Source organism: Lithobates pipiens, unplaced genomic scaffold (assembly GCF_037356315.1).
Source record: "Lithobates pipiens isolate NorthernLeopardFrog02 unplaced genomic scaffold, aLitPip1_a1.2 Scaffold_8, whole genome shotgun sequence".
NCBI lineage: Eukaryota > Metazoa > Chordata > Amphibia > Anura > Ranidae > Lithobates > Lithobates pipiens.
The window spans coordinates 127,989,483-128,008,994 of record NW_027507903.1 but is presented as its reverse complement, the minus strand read 5'-3'; the positions used below and the strand labels follow the sequence as shown (position 1 = coordinate 128,008,994).

The following is a 19,512-nucleotide window of genomic DNA, read 5'->3' as shown; positions in this document are numbered from 1 at the left end:
GTTCCTCTTTATGGCATTGCACGTTTATTTTTTATTTTTCTGTCATTATGATCTCATGCAGGCGCAAATCTCCTCTAGTGTAGAAATCCTGGCATTTTTCCATGCCCGGTGAGCCATAGGTGGCCTGCACAGCCTGCCATTATAATGAATGGCTGCTGTTGTAAGTTTAGCACTGCAGGAGTACACATACCTCCCAACATTTTGAGATGGGAATGGGGGACACCTACTAGCAAATGTATGTAGGCATAGGACACGCCCTCCTGCCACACCCCTTTAAAGGAGAATTAACAAAAAAAAAAGTTAATTAAATTCACAAGGTGTTTTTTTACCACTACTATTCCTTTATATTTGCTTTTGAAATGTACAAATGCAGCAATTTAGAAATTGGATGAAAGATTTAGCACTGGGGAACCCTTTTTGAAATAAAAAAAAGTGATTTTTATATACAACTATATAGATCAGACCAAAATGAGGGACAAATGAGGGGGAAAGAGGGACATTGCTCCAAATCAGGGACAGTCCCTCGACATCAGGGACAGTTGGGAGCTATGGGAATACGTCATAGGTGTAGGTAACCAAAAATGCAAGCATTGACATGCACCAAGTACTGTATGGCCAAGCACATCCCTTCCCTTTTTATTTTTGCACCATCAGAAGCTCTAGCACAGAAAAAAAGTCAGATTTTTACACTAGAGGAAATTTGTGGTTGCATGTATTGTGTGTATGAGCCCTAAAACGTCTCGGGTGAATATTAGACCCTGAGGTTTTATTCTGTTCCTTTTGTATGTTTGCATCTAGGAGTGAATTGAGTGAAGATGGTTTGTTTTAGTAACAGCCTCCAAGCCCGGTAACCAGGGACACAGTGTTTAGTGAATGGACTGGGATACAGAGACTGAGGTTTTGTCATACTTTGCTCTGAGTTTTCTGAATAGGAGGCAGGCAGAGCAGTCACCTAAAATACTGCTGGTGACAACTTCTGAATGTGATTTTCACTAATGTCCCTTGCAGAAATCCTGCTTTCTAGGGTTCAACTTTCATTTACCCCCTGACAGAACAAGATCAGCCACAGGAAATTTCATCAACGTGTATTTGTGGTGAGTGCACATTTTAGGTTATTATTATATTGTATCATTTAATTTAATGTTGTATATGGCTTTTGCATTTTCAAAGCTTGCTCCTTAATATTTCTGTTGTGGTATGAAAGCAGTATTAAAGTCAGAAACAAAATTGTAATATATCCACAATCTTTGTGGTAAGCTGCATTACTTTTCTTTTTTAATCTCCCCCCCCCCTTTTATTTTAACCTGGTAGTAATCCTGCCAGTAACACATTCCTGTCTCAGGGTCTCTGCACTCTGGAGGGGGGAGAAACAGAGACCTTTGGACAGAAGTATTGTCAGTCTGGGGATAGGGCATAGCTCCCAACTGTCCCTGATTTGGAGGGACTGTCCCTGAATTGAATATCCCTCTGTCCCTCTCTCCTCCTCATTTGTTCCTCATTTTGGTCTGATCTATATAGTTGTATAAAAAAAAGGCACTTTTTATCTTTCAAAAAGTGTTTTTCAGTGCTAAACCTTTCTTCCAAATTCTAAATGGCTGCATTTGTAAATTTAAAAAGCCAATATAAAGGAGAAGTAGTGGTAAAAAAAGCACTTGTAGATTTAATTAATCTTTTTTTGTTAATTCTCCTTTAAGGGGGTGTGGCAGGGGGCGTGTCCTATGCCTACATACATTTGCTAGTAGGTGTCCCTCATTCCCATCTCAAAATGTTGGGAGGTATGGGAGAGGGTAGTATTAGGTGGACTACCAGATTTAGATGGATTTGACTAACAAATTAACACTACTAGGGAAGCTGTTATCTTTTATTCATTTATGCAAAACATGTATCCCAAAAGGAAAAAAAAAACAGTTGCTGTACCTGTTAAAAAAAGTGTTCAAGTGATTGTAAACAATCACCTTGTAAAACAATCCTTTCTTTTTAAAATAGAAATGAAAGGCAAAACACTTGTGTATAGATATTAAAAAAAAGATTATAAATACCCCTTTTTCCCTTCTTTCTAAGTGATCACATTCCCTCTGTCCCCTCTGTTCTCAGCTGCATAAGAGCTGGGGGAGGAGAAGCAACAGTACACTGATCACTCCAGTGAAAAGCTGTGCGGGGGGGGGAGGGGTGTCAGGACAGGACAAGTCTGATCATTGGAGGAGACTCAGGAGAGTACACTAAGCCCTTGTACACACGATTGGAGATTCCGACAACGAAATCCGAAGGATTTTGTCCGTCGGATTGTGTCCGAAACTGTTGTATACACACGGTCGGACGAAGTTGTCGGAAAATCCAATCGTTCAGAATGTGATGACGTTATTTCGTTACGGCGGGACTATGTTCAGGCTAGTAGCCAATAGCTTTGATGTAGGAATTTGATATGAGCATGCGTGGCACTTTGTCCGATCGGAATTCTCTACACATGATCGGAGTATGTCCGATCGGAGCATTTTGTCGGAAAATATTTCTGGCAAGTTGGAAAATTTGGTCCGATGGATATTTCAACGGAAACAGTCCAATGCAGACCGCACACAGTCGGAATATCCGACAAAACGCTCCGATCGGACACATTCCGTCGGAATCTCCGATCGTGTGTACAAGGGCTAAGTTTGCAGCATAGCTAGAGAACTGACCACAGTGTTTTCTCATGCTTAGTGTGGTGAGTTTTTTAATAGGAAAGCAGAGGGACTGGCAGGAACATCAGGGATTTCACATAAACTAAGCAATACAAAGAGATCAGGATACTCTTTCATACAAGAACATGGTACAGCAGACACATATAAGGAATATGAAATGTTGGGGTAACAAACACTTTAAAGCAGAACTAAACATTTTGTTCCCAAAAAAGCAGGCTTTTTATTGCAGAAGAGATCTATAATGTCTCTTCCACAATAAAATAAACGTATCTGCCAGTTCACAATCCTCTGCAGAATGTAAATGGAGCTGTGCATGCGCATTGACTTTATCCCACACTGGCCAATCAAGATGGCTGAAGATCTGCACTTGAAAAAAGACAGGTAGAAGATGCCGGCGCCACAGAAGGACCTCGCGGGCCTTTAACCAGTGGAGCAGAGGTAAGTATTATCTACCTTTGGTTCCATCTAACTGTCACTTTTTCCAGACAGACAGGTCTGTTAAAGGAAGTTAAAATATGAGAAACTTACCAGTTAGATTAACAGGTGAAAATAAAGGCAAAAAAAAAAAAGAAGAAAACGAATGTAGCCAATACATCTAAGAATTACTGTGAGCAGGAGCAGTAGGGCAGGGCTATCAATCACTATGTCCTAAAAGGAAATGTGGTAGGAAGTTTTTTTTGTTATTACCAAATTCTATTCAAATTACCTAGCACCACAAAATGATACTTGGTTCTGTATTCTTTAAAAGGGCAGTACTGGGAGGTGGGTAGGGGTAGAGAAAGAGGGTGACCTGGAAAGGGGAAGTGCAAGACGTTGCAGTCAGGAGTCTGCACAGACATCAGTTTTTCCAAAACTGGCTAGGCAGGGTGCCCAGTTTGGTATTGGACCAGTTCGTCAGTGCTACGTCTCAAAAACCCGGGGATAGTCCTCTGTTGCCTTTCCCTAGTGCTCCTCTCTCCGTAGCTCAATTCGTGCTACATTGTCGTACCCAATTGGCCAATTTTTTGGGGGGGTTGGACCCTTAGGCACACTCTAGCCATTCATTTAGAATGGGAGGGGCTTCCGCTGCTTCAAGCCAGGTGGTCCCTGCTTTTATTGTCATGTAATTGGGTTGGTGGAGGTCATCTTGTTTCTCTAAGCATATCCCAGATCCACTGTTTATGATGTCGCAAGCTTTGGCAATTTGGCCAGTTTATAGGTTTCAGCATGTCACAATCTTTGTTCAAACTTCATCCTACTGTGTTATTTTTGCCCACTTTTAGGCATAATGACCACGTGACCTGGGCACACCATGTTCTCAGTTTCTCTTTTCCTTTCCTATACTATCCATATATAAGACTCTGAGTACAAGTGTAAGGCTAACCGCAGGTGAGCCTGTATTTGTGGGAGGAGTCTGGCCACATAAAGCCTGCCCTCTTTTCCTCCTCCCCTGGTGGTCGTAGCTCACGTGTCCCACCTTCCCATTCCCTTTTCTGTTACTTTTTACATTCCATTTTATTTCATACTTGGGCATGCCCACTTTTAGGCATACTGACCATGTGACCTCGGCACACCGCAGGTCAATGTTCTCAGTTTCTCTTTTCCTTTCCTATACTATCCATAGATAAAACTCTGAGTAGAAATACAGTATCTCACAAAAGTGAATATTTTATTATATCCTTTCATGTGACAACACTGAAGAAATTACACTTTGCTACAATGTAAAGTAGTGAGTGTACAGCATGTATAACAGTGTAAATTTGCTGTCACCTCAAAATAACTGAACACACAGTCATTCATTTCTAAACCACTGGCAACAAAAGTGAGTACACCCCTAAGTGAAAATGTCCAAATTGGGCCCAAAGTGTCAATATTTTGGGGGGCCACCATTATTTTCCAGCACTGCCTTAACCCTCTTGGGCATAAAGTTCACCAGAGCTTCATAGGTTGCCACTAACATCCTCTTCTACACCTCCTTGACAACATCACGGAGCTGGTGGATGTTAGAGACGTTGCGCTCCTCCACCTTCGGTTTGAAAATGCCCCACAGATGCTCAATAGGGTTTAGGTCTGGAGACATGCTTGTTTAGTCCATCACCTTTACCCTCAGCTTCTTTAGCATCTTGGAGGTGTGTTTGGGGTCGTCATCTTGTTGGAATACTGCACTGCAGGCCAGTTTCTGAAAGGGAAGGGATTATGCTCTGCTTCAGTATGTCACAGTATATGTTGGATTCATGGTTCCCTCAATGAACTGTAGCTCCCCAGTGCCAGCAGCACTCATGCAGCCCCAGACCATGACACTCCCACCACCATGCTTGACTGTAGGCAAGACACACTTGTCTTTGTACTCTTCACCTGATTGCCACAACACATGCTTGACACCATCTGAACCAAATAAGCTTATCTTGGTCTCATCAGAACACAGCACATGGTTCCAGTAATCCATGTCCTTAGTATGCTTGTCTTCAGCAAACTGTTTGTGGGCTTTCTTGTGGACCATATTTAGAAGAGGGATGACAGCCATGCAGACCAATTCGATGCAGTGTGTGGCGTATGGTCTGAGCACTGACAGGCTGACCCTCCACCCCTTCAACCTCTGCAGCAATGCCAGCAGCACTCATATGTATATTTCTCAAAGACAAACTGGATATGATGCTGAGCACGTGCACTCAACTTCTTTGGTCTACCATGGCGAGGCCTCTTCTCAGTGGAACCCGTCCTGTTAAACCGCTCTATGGTCTTGGCCACCATGCTGCAGCTCAGTTTCAGGGTTTTGACAATCTTCTTGTAGCCTAGGCCACCTTTATGTAGAGTAACAATTATTTTTTTCAGATCCTTAGAGAGTTCTTTGCCATGAGGTGCCATGTTGAACTTCCAGTGACCAGTATGAGAGAGTGAGAGTGATAACACCAAATTTAACACACCTGCTCCCCATTCACACCTGAGACCTTGTAACAATAATGAGACACATGACACCGGGGAGGGAAAATGGCTAATAAGGCCAAATTTGGATTCACTTAGGGGTGTACTCACTTTTGTTGCCAGCGGTTTAGACATTAATGGCTGTGTGTTGAGTTATTCTGAGGGGACAGCAAATTTACACTATTATACAAGCTGTATACTCACTACTTTACATTGTAGCAAAATTTAATTTATTCAGTGTTGTCACATTAAAAGATATAATAAAATATTTACAAAAATGTGAGGGGTATACTCACTTTTGTGACATATATATATATATATATATATATATATATATATATCCACAACCTTCTTTCTGAGGAAGTTGTTTTGTTCTTGGCATGATTACATTGCACATGTCAGTAGCAGACCCTAGACAGGTTTCACCTGCATACTCCCTAATGCCGTGTACACACAATCAGAAATTTAGTCAGAAAAAACTTGGATGGTTCTTCCGACGGAATTCCACTCAAGCTTGGCTTGCATACACACAGTCACACAAAAGTTCTCTGAACTTTCGACCGTCAAGAACACGGTGCCGTACAACACTACAACGAAAATTAAGTTCAACGCTTCTGAGCATGCTGTCGAATTGTTTCCGAGCATGCGTAGGAATTTTGCGCGTCGGAATTGCTGCAGACGATCGGAATTTCCTATTGGAACTTTTTCCGACCGAAAAATAGAGAACATGCTCTCAATCTTTTGCTGGTGGCCACCAAAAGCCCAATGGAGCATACACACGGGCACATTTTCCAACCAAAAGCTCTCATCTGTCTTTTGCTGGCCGAATTTTCCGATCGTGTGTACGTGGCATAAGGTTCACACTAGTGTGGGCCGTGCATCCTGTGTTTGCTCGGGCACGGCATCCCATTAATTTGAATGGGCTGCTGTGCCGTGTGAAATGTACAAAATGCGGCCACAGGGGAAGCGCATGGTCATGCGATTCCCGCACTAGTGGGAACTGAGCCCTAGGAGGTCTTAATCAATAACACCTAATCTGGAACACCAGGTTCTATGGATTTGATGAATGGATTGAGGTGGTGGTAAATGTAGGAGTTTCGTGGTGAATGTAGCAGTGGTGTGGTAAATGTAGGAGTGTCATTACTTTTTCCACATGACAAATCTGCATTTTTTTCTATTTTAGATTTTGAGAACAAATGCAATATGTCAATTTTATATGTCATTTGTTTGAATATAACTAATTTATCTGCAGACACTGTTCTACTAAAGATATGTTTGCCTGTTATATACAAATATATTGTAAAAGTAAACAATTTGAATGGGTTGTACATATCTTTTTATATGACAGTAGCGGGCGTTAACAATGACTTTTCATTTGCCCATAGTGGAGAGCAGAAAAAAAGGAGCCAGGTGGACATATAATAAAACTCCATACCAGTAAAATACTTTTTTGTGAATCATACAATTTGATGCAAAAAATTATGAGAAAATAACAAACACATGTAAAATAAAAAGGGGCTTTGTGAATTAATACTTATGGGGGCTTGTTTGTAAAGTTGCGTTGAGCCCAGTTTTCTGGCGGAAACATGCCTTTTTTTCTCTGATGCTGTGTGTTGCAGTGCCAAAGTACATTGTAAAAAAGGTAAAAGCAAAGAGATTGGCAAAACCCTGTGTTGTCACCTTGAACAATGTTATTTCTTCAGCTTTTCTTTGAATATAATGGGATTACAGCAGGCTTTGGGTAATGTACAGTGCCTCGAAAAAGTATTCATACCCCTTGAAATGTTCCACATTTTGTCATGTTACAACCAAAAACGGAAATTTATTTTTTGGGGATTTTGTGATAGACCAACACAAAGTGGCACATAATTGTGAAGTGGAAGGAAAATAATAAATGGTTTTCAACATTTTTTACACATATATATATATATATATATATATATATATATATATATATATATATATATATATATTGTAGACATGTCACTGGAGAAGTGATCGAGGGGGTGTACATCTCACCTAGGTTGCTACACAGTGTGAGATGGTAAATCCAGGATGGATCAGTTTCTCAGCAGCGATATGCTGCTGAGTTGTTATTTAATTTTGCCGGGCCTGGGTTTATATGGAATGGCAGGTAGGTTTGGTAGAGGGACCTGTCATTCCACATCCCCCGATCCAGTTCTGGGTTTGGGATCAGGTGAGCTTGGATCCTAATTAGCCTGGGAAGCTAAAGGCTCTGTAGGGTCTGCAGGTGATTGCTTCTCAGCCAGGGAATGAACAATCTGTGTGTTGAAGGAAGCTGCAAGCACACCCACTGCTGGAGCTAAAACTCACCCTGCGATGTCCAGGCGAAAGACGCTGTGTTTGTAAGTGTCAGATAGGTGAGCAGAACCTGTTAGTAAGCGCCCAGCCGGGCTAGGACTTTTATTTTTGTTGTACTTAGAAAGCACGGTGTTGCTGTATATTTTGTTTGCTGGACTGTTTGTACCACGAATAAACGCCAAGATCTGCTTTATCAAATTCCAAGTCTGCTGTGAACTGTGTCCAAACACACCCTACCCCGGGAAGATCCCTTACAATTGGTGGAGGTAGCGGGCAACGCGGTTGCTAGGGGCAACGGTGTGGACAGACTTGGCTACAGCTGCTGATGTCCTGGGTGAAAGCTGCAACTACACTCCAAAAACAGTCCAGCAACATGGAGGAGATGCTGAAGCAGTTTATGCAAGTGAGTTTGCAACAACAGCAGGCTCAGACAGAGGCCAATAGACGACATGAACAGTCCATGGCTGAACAACAGCAGATGATGGCTGCACAACAGCAGGCGCAGACAGAGGCCAATAGACGACATGAACAGTCCATGGCTGCACAACAGCAGATGATGGCTGCACAACAGCGGATGCATAAGGAAGAGTTGCAAGCTTTGCGCCAAAGCCAACAACAACTTATCGAGCACCTGATAGTAAATCGAGAGGCGCCTGTGGTTGCTAATCCACCCACAATGGAGGGAGCCGCTCCAGAGATTTTTTTTGGGAGAAGGACTGTGCAGAAAGCGCTGCAAAAGATGACTGCTGAGGACGATGTTGAGGCCTATCTAACAGTATTTGAGCGCGTGGCTGAGCGAGAGAAGTTACCAGCCGCTGAGTGGGCAGAGGTAATTGCGCCCTATTTAACAGGTGAACCTCAAAAGGCCTACTATGACCTCAGTGAGCAAGAGGTTAAGGACTATACTCGGCTAAAAGAGGAGATACTTGCCCGACTAGGAGTTACTACTGCAGTCCGTGCCCGGAGGGTACGCAACTGGAGCTACAGTCTGGACAAATCAGCGAGGTCCCAGATGTATGACCTAATCCATTTGGCAAGAAAGTGGTTGGAGCCAGACACTTCTACTCCTGCACAAATCCTAGAGAAGGTCGTGATGGATCGCTACCTTCGAGCGCTTCCTACTGACCTGCAACGCTGGGTGGGACAAGGTGATCCTAGGAACGCAAACGAACTTGTCAACCTTGTGGAGAGGTTCCAGGCGACTGAGGACTACCTCCGTGATGTTCCTGCAGCATCTTCACCTCCCCGGAGCGCCAGATCTGTGCCGTCAGCTGGTAAGAGACTTCCATCTATTGGGGGAGTGTGGAGGGGTGCTGATGGGGGGGAAAAGGGCTCAAGTGGTGTCTCAGGGACAAAAGACTGGTGATGGTCCCGGGTGGCTAAGGGGCTCTGAAAAGGACTCCTTGCCAAAGAGACCAGGCCCTATCCAGTGTTGGAGATGCCATGAGGCGGGACACGTGTCGGCCCATTGCCCTCTTACCTCTGAACCCATGGAATGTGACGCTAGCAGGCGTCAGTCGCTATTTGCGGAACCATCTTGTGCTGCAGTTCCTGGACTAGAGACTGAACCGCAAATCTGCAACATCACAATCAATGACTTTCCTGTTAAAGCGTTAATGGACTCAGGAAGCCTTGTAACCTTGGTGCATGCTAGCCTGGTGACTGGGGACTTAGAGTCTAAAAAGCATATGAGTGTTGTGTGCATACATGGTGATACAAAAGTGTACCCTATAGTGCTGGCTAAAGTCGGGACTGAACAAGGCACCGTACAATATGAAGTGGGTGTGGTTAAAAACCTCATGCATAATGTAATATTGGGGCGCGATTTTCCATTATTCTGGGCTCTTTGGGAAAAAAGAAAAATCCCCAAAAGGAGTGAGGATACCTCTAAGGGGGTTGCCTTGTCCACTGTGAATGATAAAAATGTGCAGGATGAAAATGATTGTTTTCCTTTGCAGGTCCTGGCTGGGGAGGAGGAGGCTCCTCCCACTGAGCAAAATATACTAGACTTAGAGGTGTCTAGCGATAATTTTGGGACTGCACAATTACAGGACCCCACTCTCAAAAATGCGAGAGAGCAGGTTGCTGTTATGAACGGGGTACCTCAGGAACCAGATGCTGAAAAAAGATTTCCACATTTTTCGGTGACTAATGATCTTTTCTATAGAGTCAATAAGGTTAAAGATGAGATTGTGGAACAGCTTCTGGTACCTAAGCCGTACCGGCGTCAGGTGCTTGACATGGCACATAACCATGTTCTTGGGGGACACTTGGGGACTGACAAAACGAGAGAGAGGGTTCTCCAGAGGTTTTTTTGGCCGGCCATATATGATGACATTAAAAAATACTGTGAGTCGTGCCCCACATGTCAGGTTAGTGCCCCAGTGTCACATTTTCGCAGTCCTTTGGTTTCGCTCCCTATTATAGAGGTGCCTTTTGAGCGTATTGCCATGGATTTAGTGGGTCCCATTGTAAAGTCAGCTAGAGGACACCAGTATATTTTGGTAGTCCTGGATTATGCGACCCGCTATCCTGAGGCTGTACCCTTAAGAAACACTGCATCTAAAACAATTGCACGTGAGTTGTTTTATATGTTCTCTAGGACTGGGATCCCCAAAGAAATCCTAACTGACCAAGGTACGCCATTTATGTCGAAAGTAATGAAGGAATTATGCAGACTATTTAAAATCTCACACATCCGTACCTCTGTGTACCACCCCCAGACGGACGGATTGGTGGAGAGATTTAATAAAACTTTGAAACATATGTTGAAGAAAGTGGTGGCAAAAGATGGTCGTGACTGGGATCATTTATTACCCTACCTCATGTTTACTATTAGGGAGGTGCCCCAAGCGTCCACAGGGTTCTCACCATTCGAGTTGGTCTATGGTCATCACCCTAGGGGTCTACTAGACATTGCAAAAGAGACATGGGAGAATGAGTCCACCCCATACAAGAGTGTTATTGAGCATGTAGCACAAATGCAGGACCGTATAGCCACTGTAATGCCCCTGGTAAGGGAACACCTCCAGAGAGCTCAAGAGGCCCAAAGTAGAATTTACAACCGGTCCGCAAGAATCAGGACATTCAACCCAGGCGATAGGGTCCTTATACTAGTCCCCACTGTTGAGAGTAAATTCTTGGCGAAGTGGCAAGGTCCTTATGAAATTGTTGAAAAGATCAGTGAGGTGAACTACAAGGTGCACCAACCAGGTAGAAGGAAGCCTTTCCAAGTTTATCACATAAACTTGATCAAGCCCTGGAAAGACAGGGAATCCTTGGGGGCGACAAATACTGTTAATAATTTGTCACAACCAATCCCTCCAGTCAAGGTAGGTGATACTCTATCAGTGTCACAGAAACAGGAGGCTCAGGAATTTTTACAGAAAAACAAATATCTGGGCTACATTGTTGGAAGAGGATTGGTTAGGCCACAGCTAAATAAAATTGAGGCAATACAGAATTGGCCTAGACCCCTGACAAGGAAACAGGTTAGAGCTTTCCTGGGTATTACGGGTTATTACCGTAGATTTGTGCCGAACTTTGCCTCAGTTGCTGCTCCGCTAACTGACTTGACAAAGGGCGGAAAGACAGCAATGGTCACGTGGACCCCAGAGGCCGAGGAGGCTTTCCAAAGCCTTAAGTCTGCCTTGTGCCAACCACCTGTGTTAGTCACCCCCGATTTCAGGCGAGAATTTCTGGTCCAGACAGATGCCTCTAGCACAGGCTTAGGTGCAGTACTCTCACAAGTAGTGAATGGTGAGGAGCATCCGGTGACGTACTTGAGTAGAAAACTAACCCCGGCCGAGAAAAATTATGCCATTGTGGAGCGAGAATGTTTGGCAGTAAAGTGGGCCCTAGAATCTTTAAAGTATTACTTGCTAGGCAGGAAATTCAAGTTGGTGACAGACCATGCCCCCCTAACATGGATGAAGTTAAACAGGGAGAGAAATGCAAGAGTGACTAGATGGTTTCTCTCCCTACAAAACTTTAATTTCACTGTGGAACACAGGCCAGGGAAATTACAGGCAAATGCTGACGCATTGTCAAGGGTAAGTTGTCTGTGGGGACAAAAGGCTCAGCCCTCCGGTCTGAAAAAGAGGGGGGGGATATGTAGACATGTCACTGGAGAAGTGATCGAGGGGGTGTACATCTCACCTAGGTTGCTACACAGTGTGAGATGGTAAATCCAGGATGGATCAGTTTCTCAGCAGCGATATGCTGCTGAGTTGTTATTTAATTTTGCCGGGCCTGGGTTTATATGGAATGGCAGGTAGGTTTGGTAGAGGGACCTGTCATTCCACATCCCCCGATCCAGTTCTGGGTTTGGGATCAGGTGAGCTTGGATCCTAATTAGCCTGGGAAGCTAAAGGCTCTGTAGGGTCTGCAGGTGATTGCTTCTCAGCCAGGGAATGAACAATCTGTGTGTTGAAGGAAGCTGCAAGCACACCCACTGCTGGAGCTAAAACTCACCCTGCGATGTCCAGGCGAAAGACGCTGTGTTTGTAAGTGTCAGATAGGTGAGCAGAACCTGTTAGTAAGCGCCCAGCCGGGCTAGGACTTTTATTTTTGTTGTACTTAGAAAGCACGGTGTTGCTGTATATTTTGTTTGCTGGACTGTTTGTACCACGAATAAACGCCAAGATCTGCTTTATCAAATTCCAAGTCTGCTGTGAACTGTGTCCAAACACACCCTACCCCGGGAAGATCCCTTACAATATATATATATAATATATTTGAGAAGTGTGGCATGCATTTTTATTCAGTCCCCTTTGCTTTGCCCTAACTAAAATCTAGTACACCTATGTGTAATTTAATCTCAGTATAAATACAGCTGTTTTGTGAAGCCCTTAGAGATTTGTTGAGGACCTTAGTGAACAAACAGCATCATGAAGGCCAAGACAGGTCAGGCATTAAGTTGTGGAGAAGTTTAAAGTAGGGTTAGGTTATAAAAAAAAAAATCTCATGCTTTGAACATCTCATGGAGCACTGTTCAAGCCATCATCCAAAAATGGAAAGAGTCTGGCACAACTGCAAACCTACCAAGAGTTGGCTGTCCACCTAAACTGACAGGCTGGGCAAAGAGAGCATTAATCAGAGCAGCCTGGAGGCCCATGGTAACTCTGGAGGAGCTGCAGAGACCCACAGCTCAGGTGGTAGAATCTGGCCACGGGACAACTATTGTGTTAAAGATTGAAATACTACATAAAGTGGACCTTGTAGGCACACAAGTAATAGATCTAGAAGAACATTAGTAATATTTACCTTGTTTTATTAAAAAATAAGTATAAAAATACTGAGGTACAGTTATTACAACAATATGTAACATAAGAATAAAATTAGTTATTAATATACCCTACACATATAGAGAATGACATCACATAATAGCTAATGTAACCACACTCATGACAATGAACCATATAGGTTCTTGAATCATTGCCTGATGAAAATATCCAATAAATTGTGTGTCCAAATCTAGGTCCGGGTATATCAATTTTTTCAGAAGCTGGACATGTTGCGCGTGGATTACGCTTCCTTGGGAGCAGCAATTTTCTGATCAACAATAAAAATTACTAAATAATACATAGAAATATACATATAATGTAATATTAATAATAATGAATCTAAATAACAAAAAATAATTAAGAAAAAACAGGAGACTCAGCTCAATCAGAGGCGCACAAGTATCACCCACGTTAGCTAAATCCACAAGGGCAGCAGCAAAGTCGCCTAGTGTGGGCATATTAATAACTAATAATTTAGTACTTTCATAGTGTCACCCTATGTTAAAGTACTTTTTTGGAAAAAAATCCTTTTAGTCTAAACTATTAGTTGTGCACTCCACAAGTCTGGCCATTATGGAATAGTGTCAAGAAGAAAGCTATTGTTGAAAGAAAGCTATAAGAATTTCTCCTTGCAGTTTGTGAGAAGCCATGTGGGAGATACAGCAAACATGTGGAATAAGGTGCTCTGGTCAGATGAGACCGAAATGTAACTTTTTGGCCTAAAAGCTATGTGTGGCGGAAAACTAACACGGCACATCACACTCATGTTGTACGGATGCTTTTCTTCAGCAAGGACAGGGAAGCTGGTCAGAGTTGATGGAAAGATGGATGGAGCCAAATACAGGGCAATCTTAGAAGAAAACCTGTTAGGCCGCGTACACACGCGGGGACTGTTCGCCCAACTTTGTCCGTCAAACAGTTTCGGCAAACAGTCCGCTCAAAATTAGCATGGACGGACATGGCCACATACGACGGACGAACAGTTTGCTGAAACCGTGCGCGATGACGTGAACGGCACGTACGACGGGACGAAAAATACGACGTCCTATACACTGCATTATAACTTTCGGCGTGTAAATCCTTTCTGAGCATGCGCGGAACTTAGTTTGCCGAACAAGCCTACACACGAGGGGACTGGAACTTTGTTTCAGCGGACAGTTTTTCGGAATTTCCGAAAAACCTTGTTCAGCGGACTGTTCGCTGAAACTGTCCGCTGAAAGCCCACACACACACGAAAGTTGGGCGAACAGTCCCCGCGTGTGTACGCGGCCTTAGAGTCTGCAAAAGACTTGAGACTGGGATGGAGGTTCACCTTCCAACAGGACAGCAATCCTAAACATACAGCCAGAGCTACAATGGAATGGTTTAGATCAAAGCATTTTCATGTGTTAGAATTGCCCAGTCAAAGTCCAGACCTAAATCCAATTAAGAATCTGTGACAAGACTTGAAAATTGCTGTTCACAGATGCTCTCTATACAATCTGACAGAACTCGAGCTATTTTGCAAAGAAGAATGGGCAAAAATGTCACTCTCTAGATGTGTAAAGCTGGTAGAGACACCCCCAAAAAGACTTGCAGCTATAATTGCAGTGAAAGGTGGTTCTACAAAGTTTTGACCCAGGGGGGCTGAATACAAATTCACACCACACTTTTCAGATATTTGTAAAAAAAAAAAAATGAAAACTATTTATCATTTTTCTGTCCACTTCACAATTATGTGCAACTTTGTGTTGGGCTTTCACATAAAATCTCAATAGAATACATTTACGTCTTTGGTTTTAATATGACAATCTGTGGAAAATTTCAAGGGGTATGAATACTTTTTCAAGGCACTGTACATTATTGGAAAAATGATTGGAGGAAAACAACAAAAGAAAAACAACTATTTTAAACAAGCCCGGTTGGTATCATTATTTAAACTAAATGACCTGAGCTAGCCTTACAAAAATTGCTAAGGTAAAAAGAGCGCAAGTGCATGTGTTCAGATCAGTCCTAAGAAACCTACATAGGTATAGCCAACATGTTTTATTTTTTACATTTTTTGGGGATAGAGCAGGGAAGGATTAAAACCCCTGCCAGGTAATTTTTTGTTGTCTGTGTATCATTAGGGAAATTTTGCTTTACTTTGTGTACAGGGGTCCAACAGGAAGTTAGGGTGATTTCCCTCTTAGAAATTTGTCTCAATGAAAGGTGTCCCAACTGGAAGATTTCTCCCTGAATCTTGTTCTGTGGACAGCTATAACATTTTGGATTTCCTCTAACTTTCCTTTTCTGAAACCATTGTCATCAGTACAAATGGAGTGGTGAATCTCCCCAATGGAGACACACCAGATAGAGGGGAGAATTCAATAAAGAATTTGCAACTTGTTTCTGTTGGTATAATCTCTATTAAAATGGCCTGCAACTTGCATTACTTTAATTACCACTTCCAAAATGTACAACAGATTCTTGTAGTTCTTATTTGCATTACGGTTGCAATGGGTCGTTATAGCTGTGACAAATTCAAAAATAACTACCTCCAGTTCATAGTTAATGAAACTGGAGATAATTAGGGCAAACTCAAACACACGAGACAAAGTTATAGGGGTTGTGTAATGTGTTTTGTATGTACTTCATTGGTTGTTTGGATACAGGCCACCAATGCTGAGAGACTGGTTGCCCATCAGGTTTGCCCTCTTTGTGATTGACAGCGGACCGCAGTCTGTAGCTGCTATTGTGTTGAATAGCAGCTATGCAATCTGCCCACTCCTATGTGACCTCATATATAACTAGTTTCAGAGTTCCTCATCAGATTCTGCCCATCCAACAATCTCAACTCCATGGACACTGTGCAAGATAGGTGGACAGAGCCCAATGGGGAACTCTGAAAGACTAGTTCTCCATGAGGTCCACCACCTTTGTGATTGACAGTGGACATTAGTGGGCAGATTTCATAGCTGCCATTGGTTTAAATAGCTAGCCTAGCATTGCTGAGCTCCACTGAGGAAGAAATGTCTGGTATGGACACACCAAACTCAGTGCTGGCCTTCATGTGACAGATTCATGTACATGTTTCAGACAGGTAAATGTATCTGTCACAAAACGCTAACAGTTGTAGTATAGAGGCCTGACAGAATGCTAAAGAATGTCTACAACACCCTTTATGAATTCCAGGGAAAGAGTCTAATGCCGGGTACACACAAGCGGATTTTCCTTCGGAAAAATCTTGGATGGTTTTTCCGATGGAATTCTGCTCAAGCTTGACTTGCGCACACACGGTCACACAAAAGTTTGTGGAACTTTCGACCGTCAAGAACGCGGTGACATACAACACTACGACAAGCCGAGAAAATTAAGTTCAATGCTTCCGAGCATGCGTCAAATTGTTTCCGAGCATGCATAGGAATTTTGCACATCGGAATTGGTACAGACGATCAGAATTTCCGATCAAAACTTTTTCCGACTGAAAAATTGAGAACCTTCTCTCAATCTTTTGCTGGCGGGAATTCGGCCAGGAAAAGTCTGATGGAGCATACACACGGTCGCATTTTCTGACCAAAAGCTCTCATCAGTCTTTTGCTGGCCGAATTTCTGATTGTGTGTATGCGCCATTACTCTTCCCCACTCTATCCAAAAGGAAAAAAATAACTAGATATAAACTTTAAAAAGGAAGCTGTCAATTAAAAGCATGTTTTGTCCCACTGGCTGGCAGTGCATGCTGGGGTTTTTTATTCATAACACCTACAAAGCGAACAGCTACATTTACAGTATAGATGAGATGCATTACTTTTTAGTGTGTTAAAGTGCATCAATTCTGAAAATGCTTTCTTCATGACTATTGATTACTTCATTAGCTACAAAGTTTGAGTTAATGTATATTTACATTAATTCAGTGTAACAATATATATTATAATATATTCCACATATGATATGCGACAGACCTTGGATCAGGAAATAATTGTAATTTGCTGTAGGGGCACACAGTAAGACTCCTCCATTTCATCTCAGCAGGAAATCCATACACTTATATCCCTTCTGAATCAGATCACAACATGAAACATATGTGATATCCACGTTCGTTCCAATTCTGTTTCGTTTTTTTCTCCATCTTGTAATGCAAGAAAAACAGACCCATGTAATTCTGATTGGTGGCCAAATGTAAACAGATGTGCAGCCGTTTATCTGTTTGCATCCTTCCTGTTCAGGCCTGCCAAATCAGACCTAGGCCTAAATCTACTGCGTTTGGTCTGATGAACCTAAATGAACCCAGATGTACAAACGCACATCCTTTTATATGTGGCAACCCCATAGGTGTGCACAGCCTATTGCAGTGTTTCTCAACTCCAGTCCTCGAGGCACCCCAACAGGTCATGTTTTCAGGATTTCCCACAGATGAAATGGCTGTGGTAATTGCTAAGGCTTTGAAACTGAATAAATCACCTGTGCAAAATAATGGAAAACCTGAAAACATGACTTGTTGGTGCACCTTGAGGACTGGAGTTGAGAAACACTGGCCTATTGCATTAGGGTGTGCATACCAAAGCTCAAACACATTTGCGTGTGTGCATGTGTATATATCTATATACCGATGGTGTCAGCAGAGCAATGGATGATGTCAGTAGGGCAGAGATTGGTGTCAGTAGGGCAGTGGATAGTGTCAATACTTTTTATTATTATTATTGAATTTTTTTTATTATTTTTTACAATTTTTATTGGAAGCCTCATTGAGAAGTTTTGATGAAATATCAGGGGTCTACACAGGGGGGGTCTGAGCCACACTGGGTGATTAGGGTGTGCCCAGACACATGGCACACCTATCAGCTACACAATAGGATACATTGTAGTCATTTTTGATCTGTGTAATCATGAGTTAAAACCTGACTGATGGATTGTCCTTGTGAAGGGACCTTTGTGTAAATGTGCCCACATTATATAATCTTGGTTATTACAAGAAGAGAATGAATAAAACAAATTATAATGCCTCTGAATCACACACTGTATGAATCTGTCCACTGTAGTATAGTTTATAAATAAACATTTATTTCTCTTTAGTTTTTCAAAGTCTGTGTGTATGGTGACACCCCGATCATAAGTTCACCATGACGGCTGAAGTTCACGTTGGAACCTGGAAGCCCCACAGACCCCGAGGGCCAATTGCAGCTCTTTATAGCAGCCCGGGACCTAAATATGGATTGCCAGGGAACACAGGTAAATGCTGAAGCTATACTGGGTTAGTAAGGCCTTGTTAGTTTGAAAACCTGTCTTTTTGTGTCTGTCTAAATAGAAAAAAAGGAAAGAAAAGCAGAAACTGCAAATACCTTTTTTTACAATCACTTGTGCTGTATTAGGACAGACAATTAATGACTTTTACATCTGTTGCAAGCTGAATATATGCTGAAGAAGGTATAAGAAGGGCTACGTGGATTTACCACTTCAATACTGGTCATTTTAACCCCCTTCCTGCCCAGGCCAATCTTCAGCTTTCAGTGCCATCACTTTGAATGACAGTTGCGCAGTCATGCAACACTGTACAGATATGACATTTTTATCATGTTTTTCACACAAATCAAGCTTACTTTTGGTGGTATTTAATGACCAATGGGTTTTTCATTTCTTGCTAAACAAACAAAAAAATACAGAAAATTTTGAAATAAACACTTTTTTCTTAGTTTCTGTTATAAAATTTTGAAAATAAGTAATCATTTTGAAATGATTAGTGCCCTAAAGATCAGTGTAAAATATGTACTTACAGCCTTCCCAGTTATTGACTCTCCTTTACTCACACAGACACAGCGTGTGTCAGGAAAGGACTGTTGATATCCAGCAAGTCTGTTTACATGTGATCAGCTGTGATAAGACACAGCTGATCACATGGTAAAGGGCTGCTGTAATTAGCCATTTTCCCTGATCTGTGATCAGCTGTGTCCAAAGGACACAGCGATGACAAAGCACACCCAATGCGTGCTCCAGGGGGTGGGGTTCTGACATCCATAGCCACGATCCCAGAACTGGAGGACTGCGCTGTAGACATCTTTCGGCTATAGCGTGGTCAGTAAGTGGTTAAAGCTAAATTCCAGGTATGTTTTTTTTTTTTGCAAAAATAATGGAGAACTGCTGTAGAAGTGGAGAATGAATGTAGTAGTCACTACTGTCTTACAGGTCCAGTGCTGAGTGTCTGCCCTGCATAGTAAACCTAGGGGGGTGCTGGCTTAGTATGGGCCCCTTTAACAGAATTTTCTCATTTAATGCAAAGTATTCTCTGATTGGACGAGTTAGGGGGATCGTGATGTTAGTCTCCCTTCTCTCCACCTCGGCCAATTAGAGAACAAATTGCATTCACTAAGAAA

General features: G+C 42.5%; 1 protein-coding gene and 1 long non-coding RNA gene across 4 annotated transcripts in view; one reads left to right on the top strand and one right to left on the bottom strand.

Annotated features, from left to right (window-relative positions):
- LOC143963250 (uncharacterized) overlaps positions 1 to 18,944 on the bottom strand; it is a 95,494-nt gene extending 76,550 nt beyond the window's left edge. Inside the window, exon 1 of the long non-coding RNA XR_013270918.1 lies at positions 18,916 to 18,944. This is a non-coding gene — a long non-coding RNA (uncharacterized LOC143963250). The remainder of the gene's footprint in view (positions 1 to 18,915) is intronic.
- The window catches only part of LOC143963247 (ciliary microtubule associated protein 1A), a 36,932-nt gene that overhangs the window by 9,942 nt on the left and 7,478 nt on the right, over positions 1 to 19,512 (top strand). Inside the window, exons 2-3 of one of the 3 annotated variants that reach the window (XM_077472822.1) lie at positions 1,053 to 1,094; positions 18,218 to 18,373. In XM_077472822.1, the coding sequence (XP_077328948.1) occupies positions 18,265 to 18,373 (109 nt within the window). In that variant the 5' untranslated portion in view covers positions 1,053 to 1,094; positions 18,218 to 18,264. Of the gene's footprint in view, positions 1 to 1,008; positions 1,095 to 18,217; positions 18,374 to 19,512 lie in introns of all 3 variants that reach the window. The other 2 variants (XM_077472821.1, XM_077472823.1) reach the window with 2 other exon arrangements.